At 36.9% G+C, this 20,779-nt stretch overlaps 1 protein-coding gene across 2 annotated transcripts in view; it reads right to left on the bottom strand.

Moving 5' to 3' along the window:
- The window catches only part of RUNX2 (RUNX family transcription factor 2), a 456,664-nt gene that overhangs the window by 325,117 nt on the left and 110,768 nt on the right, over positions 1–20,779 (bottom strand). For both annotated transcript variants that reach the window (XM_051997072.1, XM_051997071.1), the window contains one exon: positions 15,250–15,354. In XM_051997072.1, the coding sequence (XP_051853032.1) occupies positions 15,250–15,354 (105 nt within the window). The remainder of the gene's footprint in view (positions 1–15,249; positions 15,355–20,779) is intronic.

Below are 20,779 nucleotides of genomic sequence, written 5' to 3'. Positions count from 1 at the left end.
CACTGAGAGAGCAGCATAAGTTTGAAATCCACCACTGCCAAGTTCTCAGCATCCCTGAGCCAGAACCGGTCCCCCAATGCAAACACAAACTACTCTTTATCATTTCTGAACGCTGAGCTGAGCCACACTGAAAATCTTCCCAGAGGCAATTCTGGTTTGATGAGAACATGAAGGTGGGATTCAGAGGAAAGTAAAGATGCTAAAGAACTTAGGAGCCATTAGAAATCCAAATTCCAGCTGCAGGAGTCCCCACTTTTTCTTCAAAGTTGACAATCATGCAGACCTCAGTCTCCACAGACTTTTCATCTGTAAACATAATGGGTTCACAAATCTAAAACTGGAAGAGACTTTAAGAGTCACCTAGTACAACTACCTTGTTTTATAGATAAACTGAGACCTAGAAAAATCAAGTAACTTATCTAAACGCCTTTCCTGCCTGAAGGTCAGTGTTTAACAGTATTCTAGTAGAACATTTTCTACTCAGAAAACTACTTTTTCTTCTCAGAGCTGTGCCAAAGTTACGCAGGGCCCACAGCTAATGTTAATCTCTCCCCTCTCTCCTTCCCTTCCTTTGTACTCTCTCTCTTCCCCCCTCTTCCTCTCTCTCTTTCTCTCTCTCTCTCTTTCTCTCCCCCTCCTCTCTTTCTTTCCCCCTCCTCTCTTTCTCTCTCTCTCTCTCTCTCTCTCTCTCTTCTCTCTCTCTCTCTCTCTCTCTCTTTCTCTCTTTCTCTCTCTCTCTCTGTCTTTCTCTCTCTCTCACACAACACACCCCATATACAGCATGCTCTCATGCCCCCTTGCTTCCTCTACACCCCCAAATATGTACATATACTTCCTTTAATACTTTTACTTTAGGAATAACAAGAGGAGGGGAACTCAGATAACCAGAGATGATCACTTAGGGCACAACATGGAGACAGGAGGACATATTGAGGAAATACTACTTTTTTCTAAATGCTAGAAAAATGTCACTCTCCCTGACATGCAGGTATTCATTCTGTTACAAGATAAGTCACTTTTGTTTTGATAAAGATTTTGAAGGCTCTGGACAACCATAATACACAAGGAGCACTGTGATAAATTCTTGTCTAAACCTCACAAATGCTCTGTCCCTCTTCTGCTAATAATAATAATAGCTAATATTCATATAACACTTAATATGTGCCAGGCACTATGCTAAGCCCTTTTACAATTATTATTTCATTTGATTCTCACAACATCCCTGGAGGGAGGTGCTATTATTATCTCCATTTTACAGATGAGGAAACCGAGGTGCATAAAAGTTAAAGTGATTTAACCAGGATCACACAGCCTCTAAGTGTCTGAGGCTGGAGTTTGAACTCAGACTGGATGCTCTATCTACTGCCACTTAGATGCCCCTCTTCTGCTGAGAGAAGGTGTGTAAAGGAGGAGGGGGAAATTCACCTGCAGTGTAAGGGGCTACCAAACTTGGAGTTACTGGATTTGATCTTTTCTCTCAATTCAACTACTACTTTCTACCTGTGTGACTTTAAAGTCACTTAAACTCTCTGGACCTCAGTCCTTTCATCTATAAAATGGGAGAGCTCTGGGGTTTGGGGACTAGACAATCTATTGTTTCTTTTGGACATAGATTTTTTTTTTAAACTTTTTATTGACAGAACTGGACTTAGATCTGAAGATCCTACTAAAAGGGAATCAAGCTCAGCTTTTCCTTGAAAGTATGTACAGGACCATCTTAGGTTTTGTTTGTTTGTTTTTTAAGAGGACCTGCCCCCTCCAACAAGTTCTCCACATCCTTATAGCTGTAGGGTTAACACTCAGACAACTCAATTGCTTAGTCCCCAAAACATGGAAAACTTCCCTCATTCCCCAAAAGGAGTGAATTACTACCAAAAGGGCTGCCCGACCCTGGAAATGGCTCTTTCTTGTTAAGAAATGGTATAAAAGAAAGAGCTTTCCGACTTGAGGTCAAGAGAATACTGGCTTTAAATCCTGCTTCTGACATTCCATGGCTTTGGGGCTATGGATGTCTCTTAAACTCTCTGCGTTCAGTTTCCTCATCTAAAAAATGAGAATAATAGTATCCATAGCGCCTACCTCACAGGGTTGCTGTGAGCGTGGTGTGGATAACAATATCAAGATTTTGCAAACTTTAAGGCACTAAACAAATGGAAACTTTCATAATGATATCTTCCTTCAATCCATGCACTTTAGTCATCTCTACTTCAATACTTTTTATCTAACAGAAATATTTTCTGGACTCAAAGGCCGACACCCCCGCCCCCAAAATAAAATGAAAATGAAAATAAAATAAAAAGATTTCACAATCACAGAATGCAGTTCCAGCTGTACGCACAGATTTTTGCTTCCATTTACCCAACACCCTCAGGCACATCAATATCTACCTACTATAATAGTACATTCTAATCCCAATTTGGGAGGACTACCTGGAAAACAGAGGAGTGCTGAAAACTTCCAACAATATTCCTGGTCCCAATTTAAACTGCCAGGGAGGAGACCTCTGAGAAGCAAAGGTAATAAGCTTGTTTTGGCTGGTCCTCTAGTGGGTGAAAGGCCATGAGGCCTGGGGCATCAACGACTGAGTTGTCTAGCCCATATAACAGACTATATACCTCAGGGTCAGTCTGTGGCAGGGGTTCTTAACCTATTGTCTCTGAACTTTAAAAAAATATATTTGAAAACTATTTGAACATATTCATTGCCTTTATAATCCTATATATTTTATTTTATGCATTTAAAATTATGACTCTGAGAAGAGGTCTAAAAGCTTCATCAAACTGACAAAGGAAGGGGTCCATGATACAAAAAAAGTTAAGAACCTCTGGCTCAAGTTCAGTCAATAAACATTAAGTACCTCATCTTTGCCAGGCATTGTGCCATACATTGGGGAAATGGAGAAAGGCAAAAGAAAGTCCACATTCTCAAGGAGCTCACAGTCTAATGGAAGAGACAACATGTACAAACAAGATAAAGACAGGATAAATGGGATATAATCAACAGAGAAAATCACTAAAATTAATAAAGACTAGGTAAATGCTCCTTTACCTGAGACTTAAAGGCAGCTGGGAGGCGGAGATGGCCAAGGCAAAAGTATTTATTATTCAACCTTTGTTTTCATCCCTCTTCACATCCCTTTACTGTCCCCAGCATACTCTCCTCCACCCATTTCCTCCAGCTGCTCAGTGGTCCCACACTGATTACTGACCCATGAAAAGCTTTCATGGTAACATTTCCATAGTCCTGAATGGCTCTCCTAGTTCTGTATCTTTCCCTTTCCAATAGGATATTTCTGTCCTATGTTCCATGCCTTAAGAGCTCTGCTCTCTGCTCTCTAATTTCCTAAATTAATTAGAGCAGAAGCCCTACACCAGAAGTGGCCAAGGACAAGAACTGTAGAATTGATGGAAAAGTTGTTTTGTGGGAGGATGTTTTACAGAAGGCTTTTCAGTACCCAACATCACATTACATCATCTGCCTGTTCCCTATACACACTGGACCAGCCCTGATACATTTTATGACAGGAGTTCTTAATAAAAATTTCTTTATTTCATGAATACTGTGAATTCCTTCTCAAAACAGCATTTTTAATGCACAAGATAAAATATGTAAGATTACAAAGGAAACACATATTACCATTATCAATTTTTTTTAAGTTCATGGACCCCAAGTTAAAAAATCCCTATAGGTTAAAAATACTCTACAGGAGATTTGCCAAGGAAATGTCTAACACTATGGCAGATAAAAATTGCAATATATTCTAAACAGAAGGAAGGAAAAAAGTACCTTAATGATAAAGAATAAAAGTTGTCATACACAGTGGCTTTTTAGCATTTAGCATGCAAAAAGTAAAAATAAAAATCTTTCCTATTATTCTAGGGGGGTTCCATGATTACCAAAATTGTATTTGTCACCAGTACCACCATTCCCAAACTTCCCCTTTCCAAATCCCTTTTCTCCCTCCCCATATTCAGATGTTTATTATCTTTTTGCCATTTCCTTCCCTTTTCCTCTCTATAAAAATCTGCTTTAAGGGAATCAGTTATTTTAGACCTTCCTGGGAATTCAACTCAGTGAATCAGACAGAAGTAGAGCCCACTCAGTCAATGCACTTATGGGTCCTGGGCAACTTTAGAAAAATGTGTGTCCTGAGTTGGTGTGCACTGGAGGCTTTCAGCCTTCCATATAACACATGCAACTTGGATTTATCACAAAATAAATAGCTATATGCCATGAAAGGCATAATTTTCTAGCTTTAAAAATTTAGAAAAAGCATTATTAAAGCAGTATTGTACCTCCCCTTTCCCCAACTCCTCTGCAATTAACATTCTAGGAAAAAATGCCTATATTTTCTATCCCTATTTAAAGATGCCATTAGATATAACATTATCAGAATTATTAGTCTCCTGGCTGGAAGTATAAAGGGGGAGCCAGAATTACCAGTGTCAAAAAGCTGTAAAATCATGCTCTTATCTTTTAGGCTATTCTGTGTGTGTGTGTGTGTGTGTGTGTGTGTGTGTGTGTGTGTGAGAGAGAGAGAGAGAGCGAGAGAGAGAGAGAGAGAGAGAGAGAGAGAGAGAGACAGAGAGAGACAGAGACACAGAGACAGAGACAGAGAGAGACAGAGACAGAGAGAGAGGAGAGAGAGAGAGAGAGAGAGAGAGAGAGAGAGAGAGAGAGAGAGAGAGAGAGAAGGACAGAGAGACAGACAGAGAGACAGACAGAGAAAGAAAGATGAAAAAGAGATTAAGAGACAGAAAGATAGAGAGAAAGCCTATGGGGAACAGAAGCATAAGTATTCATGACTGTTATTCCTGGCAATAAACAACTTGGACAACATTCCTCAGACTCTACTATCTCAACACCTACAATCTGTGTGGGGAGCCTTCTGGGCCAGAAGACAGCATCATGAGATGGTGAATGTCTAATACGTTTGCACTTGAAGATAATTTTTAACTCAAAATGAAAGGCTTTTCCTTTTGTTAAAGGGTCTTGCTAGCAGCAATCACAGTAGGGAAGGTATGTGCCCTCTTAGCAGAGGGGACCTGTCTCATTCCTGGTCCTCACAGCCACCACTTAAGCAGACACCTTCTTGGTCCACCAAAAGGCCTTCGATTCCTCCAAGGATCCTAGAATGAATGTTCTGAACAGTGTCATGGGGAAAATACCATAGGGATTTAAGAGATGGTTTCTAGTCTCACCTCTGTCACTAGCTACTTAGTGTAATCTTGGGCCAGTCTCTTAATCATTCTGAAAAATAATGACATAAAGCCAGATGATCTCTACGTTCCCTTTTACTTCTTAAATTCTGAAAACTTTCTCTGAATGATTTGGGACATCTTTTCTCAGTCTCTGAAACTGACTTGACAATTCTAAGTGATATATTTCTCTACCTCCAAACCTCTCCAGATAAAATACAGTAAGGTTTTAAGTGAATAGTAATGCATATATTCATGCTTCTATCTATCAATTTCTAAAAACATATACTTTTCAAATAATGGAGAAACTCAGAAACTGATGGCTTCATATATTTATGAAAAGATATTCATAAAATTTCACATATTTATGAAAAAATATATATATTTATTCACTTTTTTCTGTCCATATGTGAAAATGCTCACTATTTGGTGTTCATTAAGTTAAAAAATGTTTAGTATTTTTAAAAGTATATATATATATGTGTGTGTGTGTGTGTGTGTGTATGTGTATATATATGTGTATGTGTGTATATATATATATATATATATATATACTTTTTTAAATACTTAAAAATACTAAATATATATATATATATATATATATATTCTCTTCAATTCAGGCTTAATTCAAGGATTGACTACCCAGTACAATAGATTTGGAGTTACATCACTAAACTGGAATCTCTGCCATATAAATCCTGTGTGATTTTGAACAAGTTTCCCTCTCTGGGCCTCAGTTTCCTCATCTCTAAAATTAAAGAATTGGTTTAAAGGACCTCTAAAGTTTCCCTCATACTAAACTAATGATTCTAATAAGTGACATAATACCAAAAAATATCACTGATTTAACTCCCTTTAAGAAAAAGAAAAAACAGTTTTTGGTTCACTCCAAGAATCTGACAGAAAGGATCTCTTTTGGAGTTAAAAAAAAAAACAAAAAACTTTAGAGCAAAAGTCATTTCATAAATGTTTTACATGATTTTAAGAATCTACCTAACTGTTACTCCGTCCAGAAACTCAAATACATGTGCTTTCTTTCAGAATACTTATCACTTGAAAAACTGTCCTACTATATTTAGTATAAAATAAATATATCAACTGAAACATATGCATATGGAAAATGTTCTGAAAATGACATCTCCTTGTGAACATGAGCTTACCCTACTGGGAAAAAAAAGTGTATTCAGATCACTAGATACCAGGGGCAAGAAAGGTTATGTCTTTGTGGTTTTGAAGACAGACCAGGGAAGCCTCCAAGAAGGGACAAAGCATGATGCATGTTTTAACTGCTGTGATAATTTGCTAGGAAAGGATGTGAAGGGTATAGCTTTCCTTGCTGTAGCATGCCATGTGTTACTGAATTAAATTACTGCCATGAAGTCTTCTAGTGGAGGAATGTGTAAACAGGCTATATATCCTTGCATCAGTTCCCCAGAATGTTGCACAACACAAAATGCCTCTCGATGTGTCATTTCCTTCTTGGCCATCTTCCCGGCTCCTGACAGTCAGTCAACAAAAAAAAAAAAAAAAAAGAAAAAGAAAAGAAAAGAAAAAGAAAAAGAAAGAAAGAAAGAAAGAAAGAAAAGAAAGAAAGAGAAAAAGAAAGAAAGAAAGAAAAAGAAAAAAGAACCCTAAAGAGATTTAAGCTGTTGTACTCACATGAGCACATTCCCCCCACATCAGACATAACCTCCCCCCCCCCACCTCTGACCTCCTCCTCCTTCCGTTTGGAAGAAAAGAGGGGGAGAGGAAGGCACATGGGGGGGGGCAGGGAGCGTCCTAAGAATCACTATGGTAGCAAGTCTGAAAGACAATATCCTCATGCCCTAAAAACAACCACCACAAAACCTTCACCCATTTCTATATGCTTTGTAAGGTGGCTGGTCAAATGGAAAACATCCATTGCAGACAAACTCCGATTCACCCGTGTTGACTATGGAGGCCATAAAGAGCACAAAATTTGCCCCCGCCCAAAGTGCCCTCATACACCTCACGGGCAGTGACAGCAAAGAAATGCGTTAGGAAACCAAGGCCCCTTCTGCTAACATCTGTCAGTCAGTGTCTTCGGAGGTACAGCACAAGTAATAGGATTCCCAAACTGATCCTGCATCTCTTCTAGCCCTGCCCTCGGCCCTTGGTAGCCTCTTCCTTCATCCCTCTATCCGATACATCTTTACTTATTTTCTGCCTTATCTCACATGTTGCCAGCCTTTAAATAAACCTCAATCAGTGATGAGCAACCAAAAGCCAGGGAGCCAGCCCCATACTGAAAGCCTAACTATCCCACAGGACTCCTGGGGCATCACAAAAAGTGAAGAAGGATTATAGTTGAATTTCCACAGATAGCATCTGAAATAAGGAGTAGAAATTACTTAATTCTCAATCATCTTTATTCCCTTCCTATCACACTAACAGGAACAAAATTAAATAGAGATAAATGTAAATTTCTACCCTAAGGTCAAAAAAAAATTAAATACAAAAATGGGAAACATCACACATTTATACAAAGTGAGAAAAATTAATGTGAAACATATTTCGGATTACAAACTCAATATAAGTTAACAATAGTGACACAGTAATGTCAAGCACATTAATGAATGCATGAAATTTGAAACAAGAAGGAAGACAGGTTCTTTGTATGCTGCCCTGATTTTAAAATCTGGTTGCCATATTTTAAGGACATCAATCAGTTAAACCATGTTTAGAGCAGAGTGTCCAGTATAGGAAGAGAACTAGAAATCATTCCATGCAAAGACAATCTGAAGGAACTGAGAATGTTTAGACTAGAAACAAACAAACAAAAGTAGAGAAGATGATAGCCATCTTCAAGTGACATTTGAAGAGGGGATTAGACTTGTTCTGCTACGCCTCAAATGAGAGAACTACAAGCAATAGGTAGAAGTTGCAAAGAAGTAGATTTCAGTGCCAGTGTCTAACATTTAGAGAGGTCTTAAAATGGATTGGCTATTAATGAGATAATAAGTGTCCCACCATGGAAGGCCTTCTAGTAAAGGTTCTTTCAGATATGGTAGAGAGGAACCTACCTTCTACAAGAAGCCCTTCTCAGTCCCCCTTCATCTTAGTAAGAGATCACCTCCGATTTACTTTGTGTGTGTATATGTGTGTGTGTGTGTGTATATATATATATATATATATATATATATATATATATATATATATATATATATATACACACACACACACACACACACACACACACACATATAAAATCTATATCTTGATAGAACATAATTGTTGGAATAGTGTCTGCCATTAGACTACAAGCTTTGTGAGCAGAGGCTGTTTTTGCCTTTTTTTTACACAGAGAGCCTAGCATTTTATGTAAATGCTTAACAAAATTTGCTGTTTCAACTTCCAAAACTGAAATTCTACAAAGGGAGGTACACTGTAGAAAAATGAGACAATGCCTTACTTCAACTTTTCTGCCTCAGAACTCAATACTTAAAACAGTAAACCTTACTTCTCTTTCTGAAAATGTCTCCAGAATAGGGAGTAGAGAAAATTTCTCTGAGGAGTTAAGTAAATAATCAAAGACCAAGGGAGCTGAGCATGCAAGGGAATGAAAAAAATAACACACAGCGTCAGCTGAAACACTCAAGCTTCTTCCCCTAGCAGTGCGAGCCAGGGCACTAAGGCAGTCCTAACTATAAAAACAATACCAAATACTTACCCTCCCAGGTGGCCTCCCACTCCCCTAAACTCTAGACCCATTTGAAAGTAGGGAAGACGGCCAAGCAGAAGCAATGTGGCAGCCTAAGCCTGGGACCATCAGCCTGAAGGAACAGAAAGAAGACAAGGAAAAGAAGCATTTGAAGGGTTTCATCTCTTCCATACGGATAGTACCTGGGGAGCAGAATAAGGACAAAGGGGATACAGCAGAGAAGGTGTAAAGAACAAGAATGTTTTTTCTTCTTTGGCAAGAAACATGATTCAGCTCCCCAAGGTACACATAAGAACTCTCAGATTCTAACTCGCCTATGCTGGGAATTATGCCTGTAAATATGTAGGAAAATGGCATTTCCTAAACTAGAAGGTATAAAAGGAATAAAATGTCTAGTCTACTCCAAGAATGTATTACACTATTTAGATTAAATGTTTAACATTTTGGGGGTCTAATGACCTCAAAAGGTATATAGAAAAAAATTTTATTCATAATATTCAGTTCATACCTTTTCCCCAAGAAAATTAATCAAATTTAGTTCTTCAAATATAAAGTGGCACAAATAAGGCAAGAAGTGGCCAAAAGTGTTTGTTGAATAAATGAAAAAATGGCTTCCGTATTAATTGTGATAGTATAGCCCAGGTTCTTAAACTTTTCTACTCACAACTCCTTTTTGCCTGAGAAATTTTTATACAATCCCAGGTATATCGATAAATAAAATAGGCATACAAAGCAAATATTTACTGATAATAAATCATAATTTGTGACCCCCACATTCAGTTACAAGACTCCATATGGAGTCACAAACCACAGTATAAGAAACTGGAGTACAATCAGAACAGGTCCATTATGACAAGAAAGGGAGATTTCTAAAATCAAGGAAGGGAAGGAGGGAGAAAAGGGGTGGAGCTATGACTTAGAGAAGTATGCTCAATTGAAATTTGGAATGCAAAGGATAAAAAAAATTAAAGATGGAGATAGAAAAGGAATGGAACTTAAAAAAATTCTATATTATTAATAGAGGCAATGAATATTGCCTCCAGTGATTCCCTATTATTTCTTGCCTAGAAAGTCAAAAAATGTCCTCCTCTTTTTTGACATTTAAAGCTATTCATAACTCCTTTCCTATTGTCCCAGCTTTCTTACTCTTTATTGTCTTTCACAGACTCTATATTTACAGAGGCCTATCTGGATCAAACAGGATGCTCCATCTTCTATCTCTGTACTTTTATATTGGCTGCCTCCCACCTGTGGAATGATCTCCACCCTTTATCACTGCTGTCTCCTGGCTTCCTTGAAGCTTCATAAATCCTACCCTCTGCAGGAGTATTTTTGTGATTCTTTATATTCCGAGGGATTAACACAGTGCCTTAACAAATGCTTGTTGAAACAACTTATTTGTGGATAAATTGAAACAACTGATTTGTGGATAAAGTCAGGAAGATCTGAATTCAAAATCTGCCCAGGACATGAAATGATTTTATAAGTCTAAAAAGCCACTTTAGCACTTTAAGCCCCAGGCAAGAATGTTCCTAGTACTTAATTTGTGTCATAGACAGACTGTTAATATGAAAGAATGGTGGAAGAACATGCCCGTCCTATATTAGATTGTTTGATGTCTAGGGGAGGAGGGAGGGGAAAGAAAGGGAGAAAAATTTGGAACACAAGGTGAATGTTGAAAACTATCTTTGTAGGTATTTGGAAAAATAAAATGCTATTGAATTAAAAAAAAAAAAAAGAATGGTGGAAGAAGTTTTTACAATGGAGAGTTTTCCCATGCTGACAAAACCCTTTATGAAAGATCCTCAGTATATTTGATAGTTCCATACTGACAAATTACACATTCTGCTACCCAACTTCTCCTTCCTCATGGGAATTCTTAAATCAGGCAGAGATGGAACCAGGTGCTGAACCAAGTTGTAGGCTGCTAACAGAAACTTAGGTCTAACCCAGTAAGAGATCTTTTGTGACTTTACTGCTCTCACAGCTGAAGATGACTCCTGCAGGAAAGCACCCGCTATCGATTCTCTCAAGTTAATTTGCCAACAAAAGGTCAAAAAGTCTTTCCTGAAAACAAGACTTACAAATTTGGAATCTTCAGCATGATGTCATGTCTTAAAATGATAAGCTGGCAAAGAAAGTAAATGACATTCTGTAAAGATGTGCACCGTTTTCATGTTTACGCTACTTAAGATGAAGGTCCTAATAAGTCATCGGCTGTGTTCCTTTAAAGGGAAGTTTTATAACTGAGATGAATCACAACTGCAAAAGATCAAAGTAAAAAAACATCAATGATGCCATGGGGTACTTTTTAATCTTGTAATGAGTGATGATCATGTGCTCTTATGAAGTTAGTCCAACTGCCAACGCCAGATGTGTATATTAAGAAAAGGAGTTGTTTGTGAAGTGACAACACCGGTTCAGCTGCCAGAGACAGAAAACATCGAAGGATGAAGCCCTTCAAATTTCTAACTAAAGGGATCTCAACAGATGTGACAATAGGCCAGACCTCAGAGAGAGGGCATCCCCAACTGCAGGGAACTTTGTATCTGTTTTGTTTTGTTATAACAGAATCATAATTAGCATCTGTTCCACCTTGCTTCCCCCAGGCCACGTGGATGCAAGCTTAAGGCATTATTTATATCACTGATTAGTGTCATTTACTAATGTGCAGAAATTGGAGCTGAACATCTCACTAGGAGAAACAAACATTTGTGTAAAACCCATAGGATGGAAAGTCTGCTTTAAGAAGTTATTAGTGTCCTAAAAGTGACATCCCATCAAGAGAATTTGAAGACTTTAAGTCTTCAAGATATTTCACCTGTCATATGCAAAACTGCTGATGAAAAAAAGAAAATATATACCAATCAAAACTTCATCTCTGATTCTCTACTTAAACAAAGGCTGGATGGAAGAGCAGATCAGATAAGAAGAAGCTTTCAACAGATAGTCAAGATGTTTTAAGTAAAAGTGACATTTCATTAACAATAAATTAGGAGTATGAAATCCTTAGGTGATTGAGCCCATCAGAATAAAGTAGTTTCTGTGGGAAAAATTTTCACTTAAAAATAAAAATCCTATATTTAAAAAAAATCTGAAACTCTGTTATTAGTGGATCCGTTCTCTCTTTCTCAGGGAATTCCTCATAAAGATTTTTCTACATCCTGTTCAAGAAAGGACTACTAAATTAGATAATCTGAATTTGGGAGGGCTCCAGTCCACTTAATTTAACACTAGATGAACTCTCTCTAAAACAAAATACTACTTAATTCATTGTAGAAAAACATAAATGACTTTCCACCTTAAGATGCCTGAAATCTCTGAAATTAAAGAAAGTGAGGTTTGTCAGAAAAGCTAAGGCTGTGGGGAGAGGGCAGACAGAAAAGGATGAGAGTACAATGCTGAGTAATCTATAGTTGGAAAAGCTGATCCTGTTTAAGGTGCCTTCTGATGTTGGAGTCACCCAGAAATTTGTTCTGAATTTGCTGAGTCTTCAATTTCCACTTCCTGCTCCTCTCCTGAAAAGTATCTCATGACATCATGAACAGGACATCCAGTTATCCATAGACACTTCTTGGATTTCCATGAATTATCATTCAGGAATGTTGGAGTAGGAATTTAGTTCCTCATTCCATTTCTGGGTCCTTGCTATGAATCCCATGAGTTGATGCCAAAGTGACTGCTTATACACCCAAACCTTAATTTTCTCAATAGAGCATTTTTCCAGTTTGAAAGTACTGGTTTCCTTGATAAACATCAACTAATTAATTACCACAACAATTTAGGACTGTGGGTTTTAAAGTTGGAAAGGGTGGTCTACTTCACCCCTTTCATTTCTATAAAGTAATAATACTGTCTTCATTTCACAGAGAAAGTAAGTAAATTTCCCACAATAACAAAATAATATTGAAAGGCAATCATTGGTGGTAGAACTGTGAACTGATTTAACCATTTTGGAAAGTAACCCATAATTATTCCCAAAGAGTTATAAAACTGTGTATATACCCTCTAACCCAGCAATACTGCTATTAGGTCTGTTTCCCAAGGTGATCAAGGGAAAAGGAGAAAAAAATCCAATATCTTCTAAAATATTGCTAGTAGTTCCCTTTGTGGTAGCAAGGAACTGGAAGTTATAAGTTGTGGTATATAATTGTGATGGACTAATGTGCCAGAAGAACTGGATGAGCTGTTTGATTTTAGGACAACATGAAAAGATTTGCATGAAATAATAAAAAATGAAATGAGTAAAACCAAGAGAACATTGCATACAGAAATATACAGTAATAGCAATATTACTCAAAGAATAAATATGAATGTCTAAGCTATTATGAGTTATAGAAATATTCAAATCAACTACAAAGGACAGATGAAGGAAGCTGTATCTACCTCCAGAGAAAGAAGTGATATATTGAACTACATATTTTATAGTTTCACACAAATACATAGATGTATGTGTTTGCATGTATGGATATATATATATATATATATATATATATATATATATATATATATATCTGTCACTTGTTAGTTTTTCCTAGTGAAGAGTTGGGAAGAAGAGAAGGAAACATCTTAGAATTTAAATGTAACAAAAAAATTGTTTTAAAGCAGTCATATAAAAATGAACTCCTGTTTATTCCCCCTAAATCATTTCCTTACCAGGTCACACTGCCTTCTCCTCTTTTTTCATGTCCAGAAAAACTGATCCCAGTTGAAGGCATACTTATTTTTTCTTGTATTTATCCCTCTGTACTCTAATTGCTAATATATATGTACTTATGCTTTATACTGTTTTCCCCAAAATCAAGACAGGAAGCATAAGGTCAGTAAGATGTATGCTATTTAAGAACAAATATTAAAAGAGTAAGTGCCCTACTTTAAGCACGTGACAAGTGAACTTCCCTGTTTCTCCAGGACTTCAGGTTTAGGTAAAACATGCAATTTGATACCCTCCAACATAGGCGGTCATCCCTGGCCACCTTATCAAGGAAAGCCCCAGGCCCATTCAGATAAGAATCCTGAAGCTGTCCTCCATTCATCTACATGGCAAACCTCCCTTACACGCCTAACCACCTTGGGCTTCTACAGATGTGTGGGTCATCCACCTCTGAATAGGAGGATCCCAAGCTGAAAAGGCAGAGCTAGCACTGACCCAACTTGGTGAACTTGGAAGAACGCCATGCACATGAAAGGAGGAGAAAACAAAAACCTCAAAGACTCAGTTTTGAAGCAGGAAACCTCCCCAGCCCAGGCAAGCCGACAGCCCTCATGAAGAGACACAGCAGCCACAGGAGGAGAGCTATGTGGTCGTTCTCACTACTCAAGGAGATGCTATGTGGTCCTAAAAGGAACAAGATCTTGCCAGACTCTCTCTCCCCACTTCAGGAGATGGAAAGGTGGTCAGTTTTTGCCAGCTAGGCAGGTAGGCCTGTGTCAAATAATTCTTCCAACTGTACCTCTGTCACAAATTAAACTCTATCTCACATGCATTTGTTCATCAAAGGCAAAGTGGTGAAAGTGATGCTTCCATTGACATGATTTTTTTTTAATGTGGTTTATATATCAAATAGTCTTTAATCTCTAAATATGTTTAAATACAGATAGGCCAAGTTTGTTCTACTCAGTTGGCCGGAGAATTTTTGAAAAATCTTCTTTAATTTAGATTAAGGGGGAAAAAACGCACATTGGCCCAGGTAGAGTATATACACAATGTAAAAATGATTGCTGGTTAAAGCTGCCGGATGCCCAGACAGACAAATAAACCAAGACAGATTAAACCAAGTCAGACTCTATCTGTTAGCAGAAGCTATCTATAACAATTACTGGAACATGACCAAACAACTGTGTTGTAACAATCAAGCAAGTTATCATTTGCAAATAAATTTTTTATAATTAAGGAGTGTGCTCTTTATAAAGGGAATGAGTGGGCGAAAAGAAGAGTTAAAACACATTCTTAGGCCATGGGAAACATATACAAGTGCTTTCGACTGAGCCCAAGATTTTTTAACGGTTTGTTGTTTTCCACCATGGGGTCCTAGATGTCTGTCTGTTCATTATTATGAAACAGACAGACTGAAATTCTTATAAAACCTATTTCCATCTACAAAATGATTATGAATTCACTTCCCAGTGTTTCAGAAGCATTCGTTATCTTCTGACAAAGGATGGATATGTCATTTTATTTCCCACTAACTGAGAATGTTTTCTAATTCTTCTACCACCGAAGTTAGAGGGAAATAGTGTATTTGGGAAAGAAATCACACAACCCAAACTATGTTGCCAAGGAAAAATTCAATATCCTCATTCAGGAGTGACATTTTCCACATATCTATATGTACTATCACTGTATTTAACAGAAAGGCAAGTACTTACTTCGAGGTTCCCGAGGCCCATCTACTGTAACCTTAATAGCTCTGTGGTAGGTGGCAACTTGGGGGGGATTTGTGAAGACTGTGATTGTCAGGGTGAAACTCTTTCCTGCAGATGGGAAGACAGAATAATCCATAATAAATACAAGAAAGAAGCCCTTGTCAATGTTAATACAGCTATAAAGGTTTTCAAAGTGCCATTTTTTCCCCCATCTCTAAAGAGAGCATTATACAGTAGAAATAGCAGAATTTAGAAACAAAGGCCCGTGGTCCCCAGGTCAGAATCCCAGCTCTTCCACACGAGACATTTTGCTTAGCCACTCTTCTCTGTTTCTTCATCTCTAAAAAGAGGAGGTTGTATTAAGGAGAGGACCTCGAAGCTAAAAGGAAAAAAAAAAAAAAAACAAATTCTACAGTCTAACAATCTCTGATTGTATGGAAATGTGCTCCTGTGGTCCAAACCCAAGACAAAGCCTTTCTAATTCTCAGTTCTAAACCCTTTCTCCACTGCCGTTTTAAACAGTCACTAAACTTGTCTGTCGACAAAACGCCAGCCTCAGCATTAGCCACGACTGCCTTGATCCACCGTGCAACATGAAGAGCAAGGCAGTTCCAGGTTTTAAAAGTGCTGAGCAGTAGCAATAATGGTAATAAAAACAAAAGCCACAGTCCACTCTTGGAGTTTTCTCTTCCTTTCGGTTTTCTGTAACATCAGGAACACATCCAAATGCAGACAATTTTAGAAGCCTTTATTTAGGTTTGGGTCACAACCCTATGAGAGAACAATAGTAAATCATTGTTGATTATGTTATTTACTTCACATGGCTTTAACATTTCATTTGCTTAACTGCACTACAATAAGAAGATGAAAGAGTCAAGTTCTTATGGGAATCATTTTAACAGGGAGCTAGTGTCTCCTGTCCTGGCCTTAATGTGCCTGTGGTATGATGATGATTTCATCATTACTGGAACAAAGTTTTCCTCCACCCCCAACTTCCCCCCCCTTCTTACATATGTCCCCACTATTAAGTCTTGAAATAATTCTCTGACAGTGGCTTATTGTGTGCCAGATATATGTGACACCCCCCAAATGTACATTTGAATTTTAATTTTTAGGAGGGGGCCCCCACATTTTGTTGAAATATCACAACTGATGATTCAGATTCCTGGGCAGAAGGTGATGAAAAGGAGCAAAGAAAAGACAGGGGAAATTGCGATAGGAGCTCTGAATGGATGTTCTCCCCCCTAAGAAGACACCAGCCTCTGTTATGCAGACTCACTGACAGTTGTAATCTGTTAGATATGCAACGGTTAGTAATGTCAGATAGTCAAAACTGCAAACTGTTACAAGACAGGAAAGGGTAGGCGTGGAAGAGTGACTCAATAAAACATTCAGCAATCCACAGGCCTCGCTGCCCACTGAGACGGCTTCTGGACCAGAACCTTTTAAAAATCTTTTTTTTTTTTTTTTTTTGGACCAGTGATTCTTTCCCTTCCCCGAGCTCTGGGAGCATTAAATCAAAACACAAATCTTAAACAATATGTAGCAATGCAAAACTTAATGCAATCTTTTCAAAGCCTAATATGGAACAGGTTATATATAAGGCTTAATGCAGAACAGGTCTTTGGCTGTCAAGTCTAGTGACTGGGTTTTCTTTTCAATCCAGGCCATGGAGGTTCCTAAAATCTGTTTAAGACACACATCATTTGTTATTGAGCATGTGGCTTTAGGTCTCCTAAGCTATATTTTTCCAATGACTAAAAAAAAAAAAAAATGAAGAATATTCCTCAGGAATATTAAAGAATCTTTAAGAAGCAGAGAAATGTGCCCCGTTTCATTTGTGTGTTTGAAATGAATAAATGCAAAAATCTAAAGCAAGATGTTTTGGGGGGAGGACAAAGGGGGCTTCTGAGGCATTTGGGGTTAAGTGACTTTCCCAGGTTCACACAGCTAGTAAGTGATTTGAACTCTGGTCTTCCTTTAGGGCCCATTTTATCCACTGTGCCATCTAGCTGCTCTAACACCTACTTTTTTTTTCCTGAGGCAATTGGGGTTAAGTGACTTGCTCAGGGCAACACCTACTTTTAAAGTATGTTCTTTAACATATCAATATGATATTATATATATATTAAATATTATATATATTATTATATATTTAAGTGAATATCAATTATGAAATATATGCTTTAAATAATTCAAACTACTTTTCTCCAAACTAAAGGCCAGTTAATATAAAATATATACATAGAAATTTTCCTTGTGTTCAGCGTTTAAATATTGGAAATTTGGACATCAAATGAAAGTTTTGAGATTATTCCTCCATTAGAGAAAAATTAATAGGTTTGTAGATCTCTGAAGTAGAACCGATTTTATCTGGGAAATAGATTTAGAGTTGAAAAGACCTCAGTAATCTAGTCCAATCCTATCATTTTGCAGAACAGGAAAAAAAAAAAAGTTAAGGGATTTGTCTGACAAGGTGATACAGCTAAATTCTGAATCCAATCTTTTGACTCAAATCCACAAATCTTTAAATTTCACCATCCTGGCTCATATTATAGTTCAACTGCAATTTCTAAACATTAACAATATCTGATGGTTTTTTGAGGAAAAATCGTATTTATTTTTATAACACTGACCTCAAAAGTCTACAGACATACTACAAGGCATATGCCCTAAAAGTATAAAAGTCCAAAAGAAAGGATCCATATTTTGTAATATATTCATGGCAAAAATATTAGAAACAACATAAATGCTATTGATTGATCAGGATATAGCTGAGCAAAGTGTTGTATGTACACATTATAGAAAATTAGTGTCCTGGAAGAAATGACAAATATGAGGAATGATTTAAACAAAGTGATGCAAAATAAGGTAAACCATGGGAACAAAACAGACCATGTCTACAATAATGTCAATGAGAATAATGCTAAAAGTAAGTGGATTATGGGTAATCAGAATAATCAAACGATCTTGTAAAACAGATAATGAAATTGATTTCCATCCTTTAAATAACAGTAGTTTACTAATAACAATAATAACAGCAACATATGCGTGTATATATATATACATACATATATCTACATCTGTACATAGATAGATATAGATATATAGATATATATAGTAAAAGTTTGCAAAGCACGTTGCAAACATCATTTCATTTGATCCTTACACTAAATTTGGTGGGTAGGTGCTGCTATTATCCTCATTTTATAAATGAAGAAACAGGCAGGCAAAGATCAAGTGACTTGCCAAGGATAACAAAAGCAAGTGTTTGAAGCTGTAGTTGAATACAAGTTTTCCTGATTCCAGATCCAGCTTTCTGTCACCTGTGCCAGTGAGAGAAGGGAGGAGGGAAAGGATTTACAGGGCCAGACTGTTGAATATATTAAACAAACATGGTCACTCAGTTGTGACAATTATTATTTTTCTTTTTTTGCAAAAGAGGGGATGGGGTTTTTTGAGGGAGTTGTTTGTTTTGCAATGTGCGGTAGGAAAAATAAAACATTTACAAAAGGCTAGGGATATACCCTAAATAATCTTAAATTCTATTATTAACTGATTATAGGCCTCAATTACAAATTTAGACAAACTTGTTTTGAACCCATTTATATTTTGAACTCTTGTGATTCCATTTTAAGATTTAAAAGTATTATTTTTCTCTTAATTCAAAGGCAACATTCTACGCAAAAAAGAGAATCTACACTATTCCAGATATTTACTCTGCAATTTAAAAGTGAATACAAATTTTCAAAGTGAAACCAGGTTCCTATAATGCCCCAGTTTATCCTTCTCAAATAAAGAGGTGGGTAGTGGTTTGGGGGAAGAAATAAGCATTTAAATTACAACTGTTAAAATCAAATCCCAAAGAACAAGGTGTGCTTAACATTAAAAAAATTTTTAACAGAGATTCCTCCCACTCTTTGCTGTTCTTTTGAAAAGAGATGTAGGTAATACCAAAGACAAATTCAGGGAATACCAACCAACACAGAAATTAACTCTCTACTTCAAAATAATGATCATTTCATATGTTACAGTATGCTTTCCTCAAATAAAGTTTTGCTTTATTTCCTGGATATCTTTCATCAATCAAAAGAAATATCTTTTCCACACATACTTTTCTATTAGTCTTTGATATAGCCTTAAAATATATACATATATTCTTTACTCCTGAAAACTAACAACTAATTTTAGTGATGATTCACTAATTTCATCAGCCAGAGACTTATCTGGGGGTTACTTCCGAACTATGTCCTCAAGTTCTATATTTTCAGTTGTAACCACAGGAGACTAACACTGACAGACAATCATTATAGTAGCCTGAGGGATTGTAGGCATACTAGGGAGAGAATGCTGTTTTAGGACAGGAAATACCCTTCTATTTCACCTCTGTTCTCTCTTAGACTAACACAGTGTTTTGTAGACATATAGTACGCTCTTTAAAAATGTTTATTAACTTGAATTTACAGCTGTGTTTCACACACACACACACACACACACACACACACACACACCCCTCAACATTGGTCTGCTGGAAATGTGACTGGCAGAGAGTGACCAGTCATTACAGAGGAGGCTAATGGCAAATGCACCTTGGAAGAGATGCTCTAGACTAGCATAGAATGAGGCAAACATTTTCTGACACAATCGTAGTGTTGATTGTTTTTGCTTAATTAAATGTAATTATTATGAAGCAGTAGGTAGTAACTACTAGTAGTTAATGAGAGAAAAGCAAGAAAAAGAGAAAGAGACAGACAGAGACAGAGAGAGAAGTGGAAAGGTGGAAAGGAGGGAAGGAAGGAGGGAGGGAAGGAAGGAAAAAGGAAGGGAAGGAGTGGAAGAAAAGGAAGGAAGGAGGGAGGGAAGGAGAGAGGAAGAGGGAGAAAAGGAAGAAAGGAAGGAGGGAGGGAGGAAAAAAGAAAGGAAGGGAGAAAGGAAGTTAGAAGTATAAATAAAACAATTTTTAAATACACAGAAGAAAACAAAAAGAAATTTGGAAGGAGAACAATTTTGTAACTACCCTCTTAAATTTAAGTATAGCTAAAAATAAATGTACTAACAAGTTCAAAGTTTCACATATAGTCCTCTTTTGTTACTCTTGGAATACTGAAATGTTTAAGTTTGTTAATTCATGATGAAAAAAGAAAAATGTTAAAAGAAAAGAAAAGCATGATATGAAACTATGTGCAGTTCTCAACCACAGGTGTACAAGATAGGTTTCACAGAAGCGATTATCTAACCAATAACTGATTGCAAAACAAGTCCAAAAGTGTTAAGCATCAGTGGAGTTGTGCAAGGTCAAATTATAATAGTTACCTGACCCTCTGTAATATATTGTCATGAAATAGATTTGATTATTTTTACCAAACTAAAGGAATAATACAATATGGCACTGGAAAAATCTGAGTATTCCTTCAAGAGCAGAGGATATAAATTTATATACCTATATACATATATATGTGTGTGTGTGTGTGTGTATACATATATAAATAAATTCACACATACATATATACTATCTATATGTATATGCATATAT

This window comes from Antechinus flavipes, chromosome 4, assembly GCF_016432865.1.
Source record: "Antechinus flavipes isolate AdamAnt ecotype Samford, QLD, Australia chromosome 4, AdamAnt_v2, whole genome shotgun sequence".
Lineage (NCBI taxonomy): Eukaryota > Metazoa > Chordata > Mammalia > Dasyuromorphia > Dasyuridae > Antechinus > Antechinus flavipes.
Note: the sequence above shows the minus strand (reverse complement) of the source record. Positions and strands in the feature narration are given on the sequence as shown.